The 19,961-nt window shown below is 42.1% G+C and overlaps 1 protein-coding gene across 4 annotated transcripts; it reads left to right on the plus strand.

The window, feature by feature from the left end:
• The first annotated feature begins 663 nt into the window (after positions 1-663).
• Positions 664-10,186, plus strand: CCNA1 (cyclin A1). 4 transcript variants are annotated; one of them, XM_060079926.1, is made up of 9 exons: positions 664-732; positions 1,319-1,726; positions 4,611-4,857; positions 5,045-5,169; positions 5,615-5,841; positions 6,949-7,153; positions 8,114-8,227; positions 9,123-9,256; positions 10,019-10,163. In XM_060079926.1, the coding sequence occupies exons 2-9, from the start codon at positions 1,565-1,567 to the stop codon at positions 10,065-10,067; spliced, it is 1,263 nt and encodes a 420-aa protein (XP_059935909.1). In that variant the 5' UTR covers positions 664-732; positions 1,319-1,564; the 3' UTR covers positions 10,068-10,163. The 4 variants fall into 4 exon arrangements, with proteins under 4 accessions (XP_059935909.1, XP_059935911.1, XP_059935910.1 ...); XM_060079928.1 differs by having other exon boundaries at positions 6,949-7,123; XM_060079927.1 differs by having other exon boundaries at positions 5,618-5,841.
• Positions 10,187-19,961: the final 9,775 nt, after the last annotated feature.

Below are 19,961 nucleotides of genomic sequence, written 5' to 3' on the forward strand. Positions count from 1 at the left end.
ACTGTCCCCCTCAACGTCCCAGGCCCCATTGCTGCCACCCGCGTTCCTTCCTCTTCCTGGGCCACTATCTCTGCGTTCCTGGACCAGCTTCACGCTGTGGCTGCCGAACCCGTCGGGGAAAACCTCTCGTGGGGACTGCGAGCACCACGTGCGACCCTAAAACCCCAGATCTCCTCTCCCGCCCTGCCGGGCTACATGCACCAGAACCCGGGCCAGCCAGGCGCGGCCTCTGGTGCGCAAGGACCCAAAATGACCGAGGACACGCCGCCACCACGAATTAAGAGGCCCCGGAGCAAACCAGGCCAACTCGCTGCTACTTGGCCTCTCTCTGGGAGGAGGTGTAGGTGTGTGAGCCGGGGAAGGGGAGCGAGCAGCGCTCTCAGGCGGGCGCAGTCAAGGCGCCGCGGCCTGCGCAGCCCCGAGGGCCCTGCGTCGCTCTCCCGAGCCAAGGTTCTCAGGAGCGGGCCGCGGAAAAGACGTTAGCGGGAGGAGTTAGCGGCTGTTGGGAGAACGGGTTCAAGGAAACAGTCCCTTCCAAACCCCGGCCATCGCGGGGTGGGCCTGCTTCCTCCCTCCCAGGCATCTGCCACAAGAGGCGCCGCTACCCACAGCGACCGCCCGCCCGGGCACGCCGGAACAGGTCCGGGTAGGAGGAGCCGGGGCCCGTCGCCGGTTGGCCCCACCCGGCCCTGAACGCCCAGGGGTCGCGTGCGTCCGCCCGGAGCATACCAGGTGAGGGGACGCCATATCGAAGCGGCCTCAGAGCTCACACGCCCCCTGCGGTTGGCATGGAAACAACCCCGCGAGGCTCGGGAGCTCCGCTGATTGGCCGATTTAACAGACGCGGGGAGTGTGTGCTGAAAGTAAATAGCTCTGAGCACTGGGCCACCAAAGCTGGGACTCTGGCGCCCAGACTGAAATTTATTAACATCTCGGTCTCCTTCCGCCCCGCCCCGCCCCCTTCGGCGGCTCCTCATTCCCAGTCTTCGTGTGCACTTCCTAATTGTTTGAGGCAGATGTATAAAGATATAAGACGGAGAAGAGCGAGGCCCGCTGTGGGTTCCAAGCAGGTTTTGGGGACTTGTCTTGTGGGAAGAGGGCCGCGGAAGAGCACCCTGCTTATCACTTGGGAAAGGGACGTACTTTCCCACAGCGATGTATCTTGGGTCATTTGTTTGCAGGCAGGGGGGTGGTGGGGTGACGAATAAGCATCATAGCCCGGAAAGACACGGGCTTGTAGGTTTGGATTCCCAATTAACGTGGGGCTTAGTGTCTCGGCTTGGAGGTTTGTCAAATGTCTCTCTCTCTTTCCTTCCAGCCGTCAACCAGATCTTGGAAGAAAGCCTGGAGAGATTCAAGTCACTGTTTTGGTTCAAAGCAGCTTTGATCGCTTGCACTGTGGCTTAGGCCCTTTCAGCCCTAATAATTGCAGGGAAGATATCTGTCACAGTGCACTCTTTTCTGGAGATTCGCTGCATCCTTGGAGCCCCTGGTGGAAGAGGTTGACTAACCGGCTTGTCGGTTTCTCCTTCCTTGCTAGCAGTAGCCTGTGGAGACTGAGGCTATGCATCTCAGCAGCTCCAAGAGTGTAGTGCTGGCTCCAGTGTCCCGAGGTCCTGATGCCTGTCAGATGATCACCAGAGCCCAGCTTGGCCAGGATCCCCCACAAAGAACAGTACTAGGGGTGCTAACTGAGAATGGGCAGTACAGGAGGACCTGTGGCCAGGTAATGCCTGAGAAGAGCCGGGAAGGCTACTTGTTGAGAAGGGCTCTCATGTCTTGGTGGGAGGTGGGTTTCTCTTGAACTTTTACCTCCAAAGTCTTCTTGAGTATTCAACCATGGAATCTGGACTATAGGGACACTGTTTGCTTTTTTTTTTTTTAAAGATTACATTGTCAGGTCCCTTTTCCAGCTAGAAACATGAATAATTTTCTTTGTTATTTTGCCAATATCAAGGAAATAACATACTGTTTAGGTCAAGTATGTGTAAAGTCAGTTAAGTTCTGGGCTAAAAGGAAATGTGAATGCCCCACAATAAACTATGGAACTGAGGATCTTCCAGATTGGAGTGGTATTCAGATTGATCTAGGCTGTGCCTGAAGCATCCTGGATAACCTTTGTTAAGCTCATTGGTGTTGGTGTTAGAATCAGGATTGGATCCGGCTATACTAGATTACTTCCAAATGCATGCTTCAAAAGTCGGCTTCTCCTCAGGACAAAGGACAGTTAGGTAAACGGATCATGGGCCATCTGATATCAGTTGCTTGTGCTTAACTGATCATAGGTACCTCCCTTAACAGACTGTAAACAAATTCAGACACTTAAAATGCAAATGAGGAGTTTGGATCCTTAAGAATGAATTTTGAAATTAAAAAATATATTCCTCAAGAATGTTATTAGACAAGCTTCTCAGAACTGTGCCTTAAGCCTGTACTGCACATCTATAGTTGAATGAAGTTGGCAATAGTACAGTGGAATAGGTGGGCAGGTATTCTTTCCATTGTATAGATGGGAAAATTTGAGAGGTTTAAGAACCCTCCACCTGAAAAAAAAAAAGCTATGATGGAGGCCAGGTCAGAAGCCTCATCTACTGACTCATCTACTGACTGTTCAAGGCATCTGTGTTTTGGTGGCATCTGGTTTTGGGAGAAAATTACCCAAAGTAATCTGTTACAAGCTTTGGAAAAAACTGAGTAAGGGTGGTTTTAACAAACTTAATTTGCTTAGCGATGTTTACTTCTTTAAACTTGAAGTCTAAAACCTCTCATGAATTGGTAGTTACTCCTATGCTCACTTTAAATTCATAACCGTTAGCTAACCTCTATGTCGCCAGGCACTACCTCTACATTTCCCGGTTCTATTCCTCTACAACCTTCTTATAGAAACCATCTATTTTATACTTTCCCTTCTCTCTTTATCCTCCAAAGCCTCTATCTCCATCCTTCCTCTCAGCTAATAACTTTATATCCTATTTTCCTAGAAATATAGATGCAACCAGAAGAGAATTTCCACATGCTCCCATGTATCATATACTCTGCCATCCCCCTCCTGCTTCATGACCCATGTGTCCCTGCTGTCATGTAAGGTGAACCCCCATGTGTGCAGCACACCTGATGCCCTCTTGCCTCTTCAAGGATATCATTCCATCAGCTCTTCTTTCTCAGTTTTCTCTTCTCCACTGGGTCAAACCCAGAAGCATGCAAATATATTGTGATTTTTTTTTTTTCAGTCTTAAAAACCTTTCAGCTACAAAGCTCTTGGCAGCAACTGTCCCATTCATGGCAGTATTTCTTGAGAGTTAGTCTACTGTAAACTCCATCAGGATGAGGATTTTGCACATCAGGCTTTGTGCTGTATTCCCAGTGTTTAGAATAGTGCCTGGCCAGGGTAGCAGGCAAGTGTTTGTTGAATGAATACTCTGTCTCAAATTCTTCCCTTGTTGTCTTTGACTCAATTCTTAATCCTTTCCTTACTTGACTGATTGGCGGCATTTGACACTATTGATCACTCTTTATTCCTTGAAATAGTTTCTTCTCTCTCAACCTGGAAAACACGGCTCTCTCCTGGTTTCCCACCTAGCTGACTGGCCACACCTCCTCAATATCTTGGTTCTTCCTCATCCAATATCTAAAAGCTAGAGTGTGCCAGGGCTTAGTATTTGATCTCAATCTGCACGCACTCCCTTAGCAATCTCTTCAAGTCTCCTGGCATTAAATACCATCTATCTGTTGATGACTCCTTCTTCTATCTCCAGTCTGGACCTCTCAGCTATGTTGCAGGCTCACATGGTGAGCTGCCTACTTGATGTCTCCACTTGGATCATGCAGTAGGCATCTCAAACTTAGGCGAAACCAAACACCAACCCTGGCCCCAGACTGCTCTTTCCAGAGTCTTCCTCATCTCAGTAAATGGAATATCCATTCTTCCTGTTATTCAACCCCAAAACCTTTGTCATCCTTGACCCTTCTTTTTCTTCCACCCCACATCTAATTTGCTGAGAAAGTACTATTGGCTGTATTTTAAAAATGTCTAGAACCTCATTTATTATTCTCATTATGTCATATAATTAGGTTCTACATCTTATAGGAGAATTTATGCATAGTACGCATTTCTAAAATCATCATGTTTCTGAGTAACTAGGTTTAAATGGGACCTTTACAGGAGCCTGTTGACTAAAAGTTACCTATTTAAGGAGGACAATAGGAACTCAGTAACTATATGTCAAGAACCTTGCTGGGTTGGTATAAAAGCGTGTCATGCTACCAGCATAAAAACTGATTTACAATTTTCCACCCACATGTGGTATCTAGTTCCCTTAGGAGGAGAGCTATAGTTTTTCTTTTTTTCTATAATCTTGAGTTCCCTTTGATAAATACATGAGGAAGATGACAAATTTTAGGTAGCTCCTTTCCCAAATGTCAAATGTAGACGAAGATAAGGGCAAAGTCATCCTTTGGAAGCTTCATTTTCTGAAATTCAATTGCAGACATAGATATTTCAATTTAAGATTCCTCTCATCTTTCCAGCCTGCTGGTTTGAGTCACATGGGTTCTTAGCACCTATGAGGGCTACGGGGTGGCCTCTAACAAGAAACTTAACCGTTTTCTAGGGGATCACAGCACTCAGGTGTTTCTCTGGGTCAGAAAATGTCTTCCCTCCAGCTGGAAAGAAAGTGCTGTCTGACAGCGGGGTTCAGGTGCCAGCCAAGCAAGGATTTGACATGTACATGGATGAGCCTGAGCAAGGGGACAGAGACAGCTGCACAGGGCGAGAGGGGATGGCATTTGAGGATGCCTATGAAGTAGACACCAGCACACTCAAGTCAGACCTTCACTTCCTGCTGGATTTTAACACAGGTAATGGGACTCATCTGTGGCTGATGGTACCCTGTCTTTGTAATCATCTGCAGCATTTAGTAGCATATAACTAGCAAGAGAACACCCTGAGGTAGTAACTATTTTCACAACTGCCTGTAGAGGGTTAGTGGATGGAACTAGTTTTTAACTTAAATGTTCTTACCTGATAATGTTGAACCCCCTACAGTTTCCCCTATGCTGGTAGATTCATCTCTCCACTCCCAGTCTGAAGATGCATCAGATTTTGGTACAGATGTGATGAATGTGACTGAATATGCTGAAGAAATTCATCAGTACCTTAGAGAAGCTGAAGTGAGTTTTCCCAACTTCTCCTTCAACTTCCAGCACCCCAAGCACTTCATATTAAGATAGTTACACACTCTTGGCCATAACCACTAGTGAATGGCATTCTTGTGTCGTCTAAACATGAGAACATTTATGAAAAATAATAGTTGTGAGGTGAGTAGCAGTTATTTGGACTATTTCTCTTTGACTCAAAGGGTGTGTATGTTAAGTATTTCCCTCTTGAGGATAACGATTATTGCCATCCCCCCCCTCCTTTAAGTCATCTGTTAACTAATTGCATTACAGAACCAGAATTTCACACCTTCTTCCATATCATGGTAAAGATTTATCTGGCTCTTGACTGAGTTTCCTGCTAACCTTTGCTCATGAGATTTTTAAAAATAGCAACTGTTCTGTGGTGTAATCTTTCTAACATAGCGACTATTTGAATATCAAAACTTTTTTCCCCAAGCAGATAAGACACAGGCCCAAAGTGCACTACATGAGGAAACAACCAGACATCACAGAAGGCATGCGAACGATTCTGGTGGACTGGCTGGTTGAGGTGGGAGAAGAATATAAGCTTCGGACAGAGACTCTCTACCTGGCCGTCAACTTCCTGGACAGGTTTCTTTCCTGCATGTCTGTTCTGAGAGGGAAACTGCAGCTTGTAGGAACAGCAGCTCTTCTCCTGGCTTCGTAAGTGTTCTTCAGCTCAAATAATGTGAAACTTCAGCCTGTCAGAACACTTGACTTCCGTTCCCATTTATTGGAGAAATGCAGTGCTTGATAAGTAAAATTTATTCATGCCTCCTTTGATAGAATGTCATCATTTTTGCAGTGTTTACTGAGAATCTGAATCTTAGCATATGTTCACTCTTCCATTTGGATGTTTAAGATCCTTTTAACAAGAAGTTCAATATCATGACTAAGGCAGCCATCAGCTCAAATTCAGGATCCAATTTAACTATTTTGTGGTGTAGTCTTTTGGCTGTACTCTAGTATGAGTAAATGTCCTATTAAAAGAGATTTTGGTTACATAAAAGTCTTCTTCATGATCTAGCAAGTGACTCATTATAACACAGTTTATTTGGTTATAGTGAATAAACTATTTTAGCTGGTTCCTGTTACTATCAATCATTCATAGCAATATCTAAATGTGTAGAAAAGGGCTAGGTTGTGGCTAATCTTCTTTTAAATAAGTGACCTGCTAGTGAATGGTAGTTTCCTTTCTATTCTTCTGGTCTCAGACATTATACTTATTAATGCCTAAAATTTTGCAAACATTTCCCTACAGAAAGGAGAAACAAAAACAAAACCAAAGAATTGATACCAGTGAAATTGTATCATTATCTATCTCTTGGATACATAGCATCTTTTTCTAATTCAATAGAGAAAACTGAACATGATCTTTCAAAAAAATCTAAGACCGAAGGAGTTTTTTCCTACCTTTGTGTTCAACATAACATTCTTTTCCAAAAGCTCATTTGAAGTCTATAGAATTAAGAGGAATTTACCCACATGTCTGTCATTCAGAATCTTTCAGCATATCAGAAGCCAAAACCTAAAATTCCCAGTTGGAAATTGTTTCTTTACTATCTCGTAGCAGTAAGTACGACATATCCTTGTCATACTCATGTTCTTGTTCTGGAAAGCAGCTCCTCCTCTTTTCACACCTGTACTATTTCATGATTTGTAAGTGATATTTAAGTCTGCAAGGGCCATGTGACAGGCATGGTTGTGACAGCACAAGAGGGAGAGCACAGGGTCGAAGATTTACTTCCCCAAACTCTTTCCCTTTTGTAGGAAATATGAAGAAATATATTCACCTGAAGTAGCTGAGTTTGTCTATATAACTGATGATACCTACACAAAACAACAACTGCTGAAAATGGAACACCTGCTCCTGAAGGTCCTGGCTTTTGATCTGACAGTGCCAACCACCAACCAGTTTCTCCTTCAGTACTTAAGGAGGCAAGGGGTGTGTGTCAGGACTGAGAACCTGGCCAAGGTAGGCCACGTGACTTCCAAGAACTTCAGTGCCAAATGGATAAAAAAAGCAGCCTCCTTCAGTTCTTCCTTCCTTTTCAGTTCTTTGCCTTGGGCCCAGAAAAGCTTTTTGGCAACTGGAAGAGAACTAAGTCTAAGAGCATGACTTCTGCTTACGAGACATTACTATTAATCATGTTTGGCAGACATGGGTTGTCTAATCACCCAGGTCTTAGAAAAAATTTAAGCTTGGAAACTGTTCTCCTGTTATATACAGACCACATGCAAGCAATACCTCTTAGGTTTACAGAATGGGAACAAGATAAATATGGCTCTATTTGGCTCTAATCTCATCCTAACTTGTTAAGTAATGAAGCACTATTTGGTCATTTGGAGTTCTAGAACTTTAGTTGAAGGCACTAAAGTATTGGTTTGGAAAACTTGGTTTCCATCCATAATGATCTAATATATCTGGTATTTATATGCTATGCAAAGAGTAATAAGGGTGTCTCTATAAATTTCCCAATATGTTTCTTTTAATTTGATAAGTTCCCACTGGTACTGTTCTAGCCTCTGGACTGCATGTATTTGCCTGATAAATTAATAGCTTTAACATGGACATATTTTTGCCTTTGGCTGAAGGCTCTAGTCTGCTCCAGTGGCCAGAGCAATGCTACTTGACCAGCATAAACCTGCACTACTAGTATAAGTAACCCATCACGTATACTGTACGGTTAGGCCAAATACTTGCCTATCCATTTTGAAATTTACTTGAAATTTATTACAACGTAAATGTTATTCTGGTTATGGACGGGCATAGCAATTATTAACCCAGTGAATAATTTTGAGCATCTATTTCTGCGCTCATCACTAGATGCACACTGAACAAAGATGACACAGTTTGTCCCCTTGACATTTCTAGGTTTGCTTGTAACCTTAGTCAAATTCCTAATTCCAATGAGATTTTCTCTCTTGTGCTTAGTATGTAGCAGAACTGAGTCTCCTTGAAGCTGACCCGTTCTTGAAATACCTTCCTTCACTGATCGCTGCAGCTGCTTATTGCCTGGCAAACTATACTGTGAACAGGCACTTCTGGGTAAGATTCTAGTTGCTTCTTTCTAGGTGAACCTCAAGGCCTATCTAAAGTCTGCTCAGTAACCCTGAAGGCTTAGAATGGGCTGGCCTCTGATGAAGGAGTTAGTTTAATAAGGAACTGGTTGCCTTGCCGGCAGACTACAACATGCTGCTGAGTACTGCAGGTCAGTCTTCATGGCTTGGACTCAGTGGCTTAGCTCACTGGGGAGCAGAGGTTGCAGGAAGTCAAGGGGATGGTGGTGGCAAGCTCACTGAATGGAAGTGGGTCAGGGAACCTCAACACCCACCTTTATGCAAGGAGGGCTGATGCAGTGTAAGCACTGACCACTTCAACGCAAAAGATGTTGACTTTTCCCCTCTGTGTAAAATAACCTGGGTCCAGTTAGGATGGTCAGAGGTTGTATCAGGCTTTCAAAGGAACAGGGCAGTTAGCATTGCTTCTTGGCTTGTGACGGTTGGCAAGATTAGAGATGGGCCCCTAAGATTTGGTTCTGAAGGCTCACTTTGTGCTACAAGAGTGGGGCATCGACTTTTATTTTTCTAGAATTCTTATTTTTTATTCTGAATTTGGCTAAGACTCATTCATATTCTACTTAAATAGAGTGTACAGGTAAGCAGAGGCTCTTTAGAGGCTAGTAAAAAATCCTGCTCATGAGAGAATAAACTGTCCCCAAATTGAGCATTATAATTGTACAATATGAGCAAATTTAGAACTCTGTTTTTCCTAATATCTTATCTCTAAAGTCTCTGAGGAAGGATTACAGTTTCTTCTGAGATGAACATGGATACTTATTAAGTGATTAATCTCCTTTATTTAACAGTTTTATCTTCAGATTTCTGATATCTTATAAAGCTATATGATGCATTTTTCTTCTTTTGTCTTTTGTTTTGATTAGCCAGAAACCCTTGCTACGTTTACAGGCTATTCATTAAGTGAAATTGTGCCTTGCCTGAGTGAGCTGCACAAAGTGTGCTTGGGTATACCCCATCGACCTCAGCAAGCAATTAGGGAGAAGTACAAGGCTTCAAAGTAAGCTCCTGAAATTCTCTTATCTAGGCTCACTATTTAAAGCTTTAACGAGTGATAGTAATTTCAGAATTAAAAATACAACAGGGCTTCCCTGGTGGTGCAGTGGTTGAGAGTCCGCCTGCCGATGCAGGGGACATGGGTTCGTGCCCTGGTCCGGGAGGATCCCACATGCCGCGGAGTGGCTGGGCCCGTGAGCCATGGCTGCGGAGCCTGCGCGTCCGGAGCCTGTGCTCTGCAACGGGAGAGGCCACAACAGTGAGAGGCCCACGTACCGCAAAAAAAAAAAAAAAAAAAAAAAAAAAAATTGTATATCTGGTGCTAGGATGGAAAAGTAAGGCTTCATGTCAAATCAAGAAAATCAGGGCCTCCCTGGTGGCGCAGTGGTTGAGAGTCCGCCTGCCGATGCAGGGGATACGGGTTCGTGCCCCGGTCTGGGAGGATCCCATATGCCGCGGAGCGGCTGGGCCCGTGAGCCATGGCCGCTGGGCCTGCGCATCCGGAGCCTGTGCTCCGCAACGGGAGAGGCCACAACAGTGAGAGGCCCACATAACGCAAAAAGGAAAAAAAAAAAAAAAAAAAAAAAAAAAAAAGAAAATCAGTTTGGAGGGGCCTAGATTTATAATTTGTCAGCGTGTAGTACATCTAGTCAGCCAGCTCCTTCCTTTCTATTAAAACTACTAGAAAGTTTTCTGTGGCCCACATGAGATTTTATGAAACCAAAGTCCTTGGCTTGTGCTGAATTTGCTTTGGGTCTCATTTCAGGTACATGCAGGTGTCTCTCGTGGAACCACCCGCAGTCCTTCCTCTATGATAAGTTTCAGAACCGAAGCGCTTTCAGAACTTAATCTCCAGATCAACAGAATTGGTCTTGATTTTTATAAGTTTCTGCAGGTTGGGTCAAACTAGTGTTGCTATGATATAGATGACATATCTTTTAGAATGTAAATGTATTGAGGTTCTCTTAGACATTGGTAGCTTGTAATATAGTCTAAACTTCCTAAAGAATAAACAACTTGCCTTCTGACCACGTGTTAGGCTTATTTACTGATTACCATGGCTGACACACCTGCCTGGAATTTTAGTTGAGAGTATTACAAATGTCATCTTTATTTCAAGAATGCTTCTGTGTTGGTTTTATAAATCTGGCATGCTATTAGGATGAAGTGTTCTGAGGAATCCAGAGACTTTCATGTGTGGTAAATAGCTACTCTGAGACTCTTTCCTTCCTGTCTTTTTACTCCTCATATAGCTCTCCATAAATTGGCAAGGGATGAACTCCAAGCCTAAACAGATTAGGGAAGGGATGTAAACAAGCACGGTCTACTCTAGTTTCCCTATTGGACCCTAGGCAGTAAAGACAGTGGGTTGAGGACTGAATTGGTCAGGTAACTCTGCGGGCTAATTTACATTTAATTCTAAGTCAGCGAAATGATGCTTACTTTGTAAAGGGATACCATTATGTCAACGTCCAGTTTTGATTTAGTCACTCATCAAGCATATATTTTAGCCCTAGAAGATGCTCAGAGAGGTAGAAAAAGAAAATTTTACCAGAGGATGGGACCTCAGAATAATTAAGCTAATCTCTCATACTCGTCCCTTGGGAGATATCCATGCGAAACGCAGCTCAAACTCAAGTTATTCACGATCCTACGGTTCAACTCACTACACATTCATATATGGCTCCTTTCAGCAGCACTTACGTAGTACACAAGATGAGGAAAACTGAAGCAAAAACACACTGTCTCAACTTTCTTTTAAAGATGGGTAGGCAAATCAAGAATAGACTTGGCCTCGAGGGAGAGTGGTGCTTACTGGGGATTGAATAGAAATTTGTTGACCTCCAGATGAGTAGCCCTGGATCAGTAGGCCCTGGAGGCACACTGGCCTTCTGGCGGTGTGTGTTCTGCCTCGCGGAAAGGGGTGATGTGGATTTAGGCCTTTAAAGTAATGGCACAGCATCTCATTTCAGCCTTCTTTTTCCTCTTTTCCTCCCCGGCGAGCACTGAAAGCAAGAGCCAGGGAAGTGGGAAGATTGACGTATCTGCTTGGAGCGGACAATGTGATGTAGCAGTTCTGACATTTAGGGCTAGAGAAGGGCTGGGAAAGATGCACAACGTTGAGATGATACGTCAAAGTAGAATGTCTCACAGAAATAAAACGTAATAGGGGTTATTTTCCTGATGCCTGAATCCATCTCTGTCCTCGTGCTCCGGCTGTCACTGCCTTGGCTTAGTTCCCGTCATTTCTCATACGCACCCCTCACTGTAGCAACCTCCTGATGGCTCTTCAGTTTCCTTTTCCCTGTTTCCAGGGTTTTCTGAAATGAAGTTGATGGCATCTCTTTCCTGCGTCCAATTCTTCAATGCCGCATCACCACCGGGATAAGATAGGGGGCATGCAGGCTCTTGAATGAGCCAGACCCTGCCCACTCTGACCTAACAGCTTCTGCTTTAGTTAACCGTGCCCAGTCCCCTCTAGTTCACTGATCGCCTTGTTCTCCCTTCCTTTACTCCCTCCCACACGCTGATCTCTCTCTCTAGACATTTCCCACTTCCCTTTACTGCTTGGCAACCTCCGAGGTGATTCTTTAGATCCAGCCTTTGGCCTCACAACCCCAACAGCCTCAGGGTAAATGTCTTTCATGATAACTGGCTGCTACTTGTCTTGTCTCCCCTCCTAGCATTTCATCCCCGTCCTCCTAGCATCTGGCTTCATCCTAGAGATTCAATAATATTTTGTTGAATGAATGAATGGTTTATACCTTTTATAGGCAAACACTAGCCCTCAATTTAATCAAATCTAAAGTGATATTGCTGGGAAGCATAAAGCTTTTCAAAGTACATTTGGATAAAATGAGTTTAAAAGGAAAAAATTGCAATTGGAGGTAAGAGTATATGGTATTCATGTATTGTACAAAGTTCACTCTCTTCATAATTCTTACATTCATTTCAGTATAAGAAACCAGATGATAAAGGAAAACTGTCATTAGGGTCTTGAAACAAAAGGCATGTCTTAGATGCGAATGGGGAACACAGTGGCTGTTTTGAGAGGCACATCCAGGGCTCTGCTGTCTTTACATATTCCTCCATCTGCCTTAGAGGATTCACAAGAGAGGTCTCCTAAACACTCTTCTGAACACTTTCTTAGCACCGTACCACAGTCAGGGTCTCTTCATATGCAACCCTCCTTTCTCCCTTCTCTCCTTCACAGGGCTCGGACCAGCATCACGATCTGAAGGCTCTCCCCTCCTCCTCCAGTTCCTCCCCTTTGTATCTCATAGGGGGTGTGTTCCCCCAATAAATTTCCTGCACATCTACTCTTGTCTTGATGTCTGTTTTGGGGAGGCCCCAGACTCACTGAGAAGACTAAGAGGTAGGAATAAACAGTATTTCCCAAATGTACTTGACTAGAGAAAATGTTCTTTACACAAACCTGTCAGTGTTTAAAAGGACACTAATGTTTCAAGGAACACGGATCGGAAATGCTGTCCTAGGGAAAAAGGATTAATTAATGTTTACCCAAGCTGATCTACATTTTAATTTCTATGTTATTTATAATTTGATTTGTACAGATATGTTTAAATTATCTGTTAGTAAATTTTGTATAATTTTTTCATAGTCTTATCCAATTATTTCAGTGTTCTGAACTTAAAGAATCCTTCAGATTATATTAAGCAAGATTGCTAACTGCTTAGATGCAATTGATATTATAGCTGTTGCCCAGACAGAGGAGGGGTCACCCAGGTAAGCAACAGCTGTCTTCCTTGGGTCCCCTGGGGGTAAGCTGTTAAATGCCATTAATGCAAATCACCAAGATAGTGACTGACTATATATTAAATATTGACACAAGAGGGATTTCTGGAATACTTAAAAATGTCTGAGATGTTATTAGGCTTTTAGTGATTCTATTATATTATCACATTCAGGAGAAACTAAAGTTCTGATTACTAACATCTGACAGTATAGAATGCTAAAAATTTATAACCCTTTGGCACTGGCTTTTTGAGAGGAATTGAGACCCCAAGGTAAATATAAGTATTATATATGGGAAAATCCTTCGGGCACTGTGTTTTGAAAATTATTCAAAGATTCTTAAAATTATCTGTCCATTGACAAATATTGAATGAATAGATAAAGAAAATGCAGTACACACATACAATGGAATATTACTCAGCCTTAAAAAGAAAGGAAACTCTGACACATGATACAACATGGATTAACCTTGAAGATATTATGCTAAGGTTATGAAATAAGCCCATCACATGAAAACAAATACGGTATGATTCCACTTCTGTGAAGTATCTAGAGTTGTCACATTCATAGAAACAGAAAGTAGAAGAGGAGGTGCCGGGGGCTTGGTAAGGGGAAATGGGGGAGGTGTTGTTTAACAGATATAGAGCTTCAGTTCTGCAAGATGAAAAGGTTCTAGAGATTGGTTGCGCAACAATATAAATGTACTTAACACTACTGAACTGTACACTTAAATATGGTTAAGACGGTAAATTTTATGTTATAAATATTTTTCCACAATTTAAAAAATATAATCTGAGAAGTTTCACACTGGTATTTTTAAGCATTAATATAAGAATAGTCCATCTTGTGGGAAAATACCAGCTCCTTAAGAGCAGAAATATTATTTGATTGATTTTTGCATCCCCTATTGATTTGCTGCTCAAAGTGTGGTCCATGGGTCAGCAACATCAGCATCATCTGGGGAGCTTGTTAGAGATGGACAACCTTGGACCCCACAGCAGATTTACTGAATCTAAACCTGAATTTTAATAAGACACCCAGGTGATTCACATGCACATTAAAGTTTGAAAGGCACTGCCCTACAGCACCTAACTCAGAAATATAAGAGTTTAGTCTGTTGTTTGCAGACTAGACTCTACAAGATTTGATAAATGCCTTCAACTTCTTTTCTCTAAGAGTTGCCGTCAACTCTAGACCTCACAATTACATATCTGCTAGAAATAATAAGCAGTGAGCCAAGATTTATATACATTTAAGGTGGGATTTTAAAAAAGTAATATTCTATTTGATTATCCATCCTGCCTCTGGAACAAACACTGAACTTGAAGACGGAGCCAACTGCCACCCTCCCACTCTCTTTTGACCACTTAATGATCTCTATGTGGCAGTATAACTCTGAGAATGTACAGAAAGGTCAGCATTTAGTCTCTAGATATCATTCCTGTGCTCTGAAATGTTCATCCCACAACCACGTAGCAGAAGACCATGGGTGAGGTCTTTGCTTATGGGGGGAGGCCCTCAAAGCTTTTCTCTCCTTCCCTTCCTCTCTCTCGTTAACTCAAGAAGCCAAGCATCCCAGATCTGGCCGTATCATGGTACTATATACTCGACTGCCCCCCTACTTCAACCTAGGATGCTTAATGAGAAAGGAACTCCACAAACTGTGGAAAGCTCAAGCTCAGGATCCAGGAGCTCTCATGGCTCCTTCTCCTGGAGCAGCCCTGCGCTTGGGTCTAAGGGGGTGGGCGGATGGATAGGCCTCAGATGGAATCCTCCAGCAAGCCTTCTCCTTGAGCAACACCTCGTGGTGCACCCGGTAACTACTATGAGCCCCAGGTGTTAGAGTATTTGCAATAGTGAGAGTGGAGGATCTAGGCAAAAATGGTTTGTGTCCACAGATATGTGTGCAGTGGTTGGAGGCATCAGCAATTGGTACATTCTCTGACTATTAAACATGCTGACCTATCACGCAGAGCTTTTGTAGCCCTGGGCTGGAGAGACTAGCCACTGCATGTGTTAATGGGGTGACAGTGCCTGAGAATTCAATGCTACACTAGCTGGAAAAAGAATTACTATCTTGCATTTTTATTGTATATACACTTTTCAAATCACTTTCAACTACGCCATCTCATTTGATCCTCACAAGATTTTGCGAGCTTAAATAGGACAGGCATTATTAGCCCCATTTTACAGAAAACTAACCCAAGTCTTGGCAAGTTTAGAGTTAAGTCTGCAATGGTAGTTGACAGCAGTGGCTCAAACCCACTCACTTCACTCATTCCTTAACCACAAGCAAATAACTTAATGCCTCTGGGATGCAGTTTTCTTATCTGTAAACAGTAATGAAAATAATTGGGTCTCGCCCACAAGGTAGATGATACACCTGACGCCTACAGCATAGTGGCTGCCTGCACACAGTAAGAGGTGATGCCCATTAGTTACTGTGATTCCTGCCAGAGATCCCACAGCTAATGTGCGATTACGTTAGAATTGGGACTCAAACCATCTTCTTCTGGTTCTAAGCCCAGCGGTCTTCCCATTATGCATCAGTGTGAGAGATTTTAGACACAGCTCAGGCTTCATCCCCTTCAAGATGTAGTCTCTATCCCATCCCATTTCTGGCCACATGTCCCACCTCTCTTTCCTAGTTGCATTCTGTACATCACTAGCTCACCACACTGTGTATAAATCTCCTAGATTCTAAGCTCCCTCAGGACTGGGACCATGTCTCATTTGTCTTGGTATCACCAGAGCTAGATCATTGCCAGCCCACAGTAAGCACAGTCGATGTTTGTTAACTTTAATTCAAGGATGGCACCCTGATAAGAATTTTGATAGGAAGCAATCTCCTGTACAACATTTGCCACAGAGACCACACCATATCCCTCTGCCTGTGTTTCTTTGTTCTGTTTGACCCCCTTTTGTCTTTTTTTCCCCCTTTTGTCTTTTATCTCTTCACCTAGAGATCTGTTTATTAGCTATGCCTATAATTCTCCAATTCTCATGCAGTGTTTGAATAAAATCACAGTTTAGCTCCAGCTGTGTAGATTTCTGCAACCCAATATGAAGCTCCTGCCTGCTGCTGAGAAAACACACAGATGTGATTTATAATCAGATTTCAGGGGAATGTGGCATGTTGTCAAGGTTTCATTTCTGGCCAAACAGGAGAGAGGAACTGAAAATGGGGCTGCCAGAAGATGAAAATGTCAGGTAGCGTGAAACTCAAGACTCTAAACAATTGGAGGAGGCTATGATTGTCTTTGTTGCTGCTGTTGTTTTGGCTTTATTTGTCTAATTCAAGAAAAGTGAATTATACTTGAGCAAAACAAAGTCACTGCAGATTATACATATGAATGCATAAATATACAGAGATATACATGCATATACGGAGGTATATGTACATATGTCTTTGTTTTCTGGAATTAGAAATTTCCATCCTATATAGCAAAGCCTTGATATACAAGCCCATCTTCTTATTTAATCAGTGTTATTAATATTAATAAATTATTTGAAATGCTTACTATGAGATAAAAGAAGTCATAATCATAACCCATTGTCAAGCATTAGCTATTGTATACAACGCATTGAATGACATGACCATTAGCCATTTACTAAATGGAGCTCCATTCTAATAAATTAAGCAGTTTTAAGGAGGAATTTCATAAGCTTAGGGGAGCATTTGAAGGCAACAATTCATTAACTAAACATAATCAATCTATCTTTTCCTTCCATATTAGAAATCTTATCACTTTGGATGATGTATTGGAAAAACAGTTTTTTCTATTTTTGCAAGTCATCATGAGAAGGAAAACATAGTAATTGCTTAACTTCCAAAATTCCAAAAGGATGTAATAAAAAATTTAGTGGTACTTTAATATGTGAAATACATGTATAAGGGCTCTTTAGATTGGTACAACTATTTTTAAGCTCTTCTATCCTTAAGAGAATAACAACCCTGCTTAATTTAAAACATTACACTCACTGTATTTCCTTGGTTTGAGAAAATATAAGCAGATGTGACTTCACATTGTTCTGGTAAGAGCATAGTCAGCTGATGAAAGGTGGGCTGTGACCTGTTAGTCAATGACAGCCTGAGCTAACCAGGAGATGGTCAGGGTAGTTTTAAAATCAGTTGGTAACACAGTCTCATGGTAAAGTCGAGGGATGATTTTTTTCAGACACCTAATGTTGCAAAAAAGCCACGCTATTAATTTTTATTACAGTTGTAATTTAAACTGGCTCTCCAATTTTGAAATGATTACATAAAAGCATTGATTGGTGCCTAAAACACATTTGCTCAGGGGAAGTGAGCAGTTTTTAAAAAAAGAGCTTACATTTCCCTCACTTTAGAAAATAATGAGAGACTACAGTCTTCCACGCATTCAAAGCTTTGATGCATTTGCCTTCATGGAATATAGTATCACTTATTTTCTGATGATGGATCAGCTGTGCCGTAAGGAAAAAAATAGTATTTTCTGTGAGTGACCTCAACGACCTCAGCTTCAGAAGAAGAAATGATAAAAGCATTAACACCCAAGTTCTACACTGAATGGTCTTGAACAGGTCCTGCTTTCACCGCCTGGTTAGAAAAACTTGGCTGAGAGCAAGAAGTGCCTGTAATCCTCTTAGTTGTCTTTTACCTACTGTTTGCCCAGAGGCTAGGTTTCATTTGAGTGATGGCTCCTGCGGTCTCAGTTTATGTAACTTTGACTGAGGTTAAGGAAAGAAGGAAGAAGCATTCCACCAGGTAGGTTTAGGAGGAGATGTCTAAGCTTTAAGTCACCTGAGAGATGTCAGAACACAAAACTTCAACCGAGAGTAAAATAACTTTGAAGATCTAATTGGGTTTATACAGTGATTCATGAATCGGGGAGCATCCCATCTAGCAAGTAGAGAGATACTCCCAGGAGTTGTACAGAGTGAGAGGCTTTCAGAGGCAGAAGGAGGGTGGGGCAAGGAAGTAGCAAAGAAAAGAGAATTATTTTAAGCCTGGACATCTTGGAGGGGAGGAAATGTAAGTGGTCTTACCTTGCAGACTACCTTGCTAGTGCTAATCAAAATTTCCGATTGATTGACTATAAAGGTCATAATCTCGAAAGAGGCTGAAACTGCAACGAAGTCTTGGTGTGCTGGCCGTGGGAGCAAAGGATTCTGTTTGCGGCTTGTTAATTTTTCTTGTAACAGGGACTATCACGAGAGTTCTATGTTTTAGGAGTACTGAAAGGCAAGATTCCAGGCCAATTTAGAGAAAGGAGAATGTGGAAAGAAAAAAAGGATTCCAAGAGAAAATAATCTAAGCCAAAAACTCTGATGAGAAGCCAAGGGTACAGTTCAGAAATTCTGTTTAAAGTATGAATAATAGGCTGTTTTAAAGCCCAGTCTTCAGGAAAAAACTCTCAGAGGAGCCCTGACCCAATCTTTATTTTAGACTCATCCTGTCCTTAGATCTCTGAGTTGCTGTCATTGTACATTGTAGAATACCAGGATGATATTGCTACAGAAGAAATGGTCAACGTTTCACTGAACCAACTGGGAGTTTCTCATTTCCTAGGGGAGGTAAGAACATGATGAGCTGAGGAAAGGAATTTAGCCAGTGATGTGCTAAATGTTTCACAACTGGTTCCCAGGGAGGATGCATATATATATATATATATATATATATATATATATATTTATTTATTATAAATTGTACAGATGTAAAGAATATGTAGCACACAATTTATGAATATATAATAATAGAATATATAATACTCTTCACTCTATATCCCATAGAGCTAAATGATTAAATGATTCTTATAGAATACTTTTGTTGATTTTTGCCAAACTTTTGCATCCATGGCCGATCTATAGTTGCAATTGAGAAATGGATATAGCTCTTACCTGAATGTTGGTAGATATTTTCATTTAAGTCAATGAATAAGATTACATAAAACAAGAAAGATGTATGTTGGAACTCACTTGTTTGTCAATGACTTTGAGTACTGGAAGAATAGTTCTTCAGTTTTTTATACTATTCACAATGCAATGACCGAACATATGACACATTTAAAAAGTTTAATCTGGATTATTTACATTGTCTCTATCACTTTCTTAAGTGCAAACCAGGGATTGGCCAACTTTTTCTGCTAAGGGCCAGATAGTAACTGTTTCAAGCTTTGCAGACCATATGGTCTCTATTTCAACTATCTCTTTCTATACAATTCTGCCATTGTAGTATGAAAGCAGCCATAGACATGTTGACCTGAAACAAACAGACTACAAGGTATTTCTCTAGCAAAGATGGGTTTATGCAGAATCAGCAGATAATTGCAATTTGGGGTCTGCAACCATGGGTAGCCAAGGACAAGTCCCTGCACGGACTTACATCACATTTCAAGCACTCAATAACCACATGTGGCTAGTGGTTGCCACACTGGACAATGAAGCTGTATAATATACATAGTACGTTGCACTAAAGGAGTATTAAATAACAACATAATATGTGGTGAAACTCAATAAGAGGTTGCCTTTGCCAGGTTTCATTCATTCATTCACTAATTTATCTGATGTTGGCTGAGCACCTAGTTCACAAGCAAGTGTAGGGACAGGAGGAAAACTAATCCATCGTCCACGCTTTCAGGGAATTCAGAGTCAAGCAGAAGAGATAAGAGAATTGACAAATAAAAATAATTCGGATGGGGAAAGTTAAAAATGCCACAAGAGAAGCACAGAGAAAGAAAATGCTATGGGGCTTCAGCAGAGGGAGAGGCTCTATCTAGCTAGAAGATCAAGGAAATTTGGGGTCATTTAAATTGAAAGAAAAAAAAAAAAAAGATGGGTAGAGAGTAGGTGTTCAGAGTTATGGAGAAGGGCACTCCAGGCAGAGGAAACAGCTTGAGCAAAGGCATGGAGGTGAGCCAAGCATGGAGTGTCCGTGAAAGGTTCTGTAAGCTTGGAGCTTAAGGTGAGTGAAG

The sequence above is a fragment of the Mesoplodon densirostris genome, chromosome 17 (genome assembly GCF_025265405.1).
Source record: "Mesoplodon densirostris isolate mMesDen1 chromosome 17, mMesDen1 primary haplotype, whole genome shotgun sequence".
NCBI lineage: Eukaryota > Metazoa > Chordata > Mammalia > Artiodactyla > Ziphiidae > Mesoplodon > Mesoplodon densirostris.

What these genes read in the sequence shown, in the direction of transcription:
- CCNA1 (XM_060079926.1), top strand. Translation starts at nt 1,565, where the DNA reads ATGCATCTCAGCAGCTCCAAGAGTGTAGTGCTGGCTCCAGTGTCCCGA. An exon ending in AGTACCTTAGAGAAGCTGAA is followed by an intron (nt 5,170 to 5,614) that starts GTGAGTTTTCCC and finishes TTTTTCCCCAAG; the next exon opens with CAGATAAGACACAGGCCCAA. An exon ending in GGACTGAGAACCTGGCCAAG is followed by an intron (nt 7,154 to 8,113) that starts GTAGGCCACGTG and finishes TCTTGTGCTTAG; the next exon opens with TATGTAGCAGAACTGAGTCT.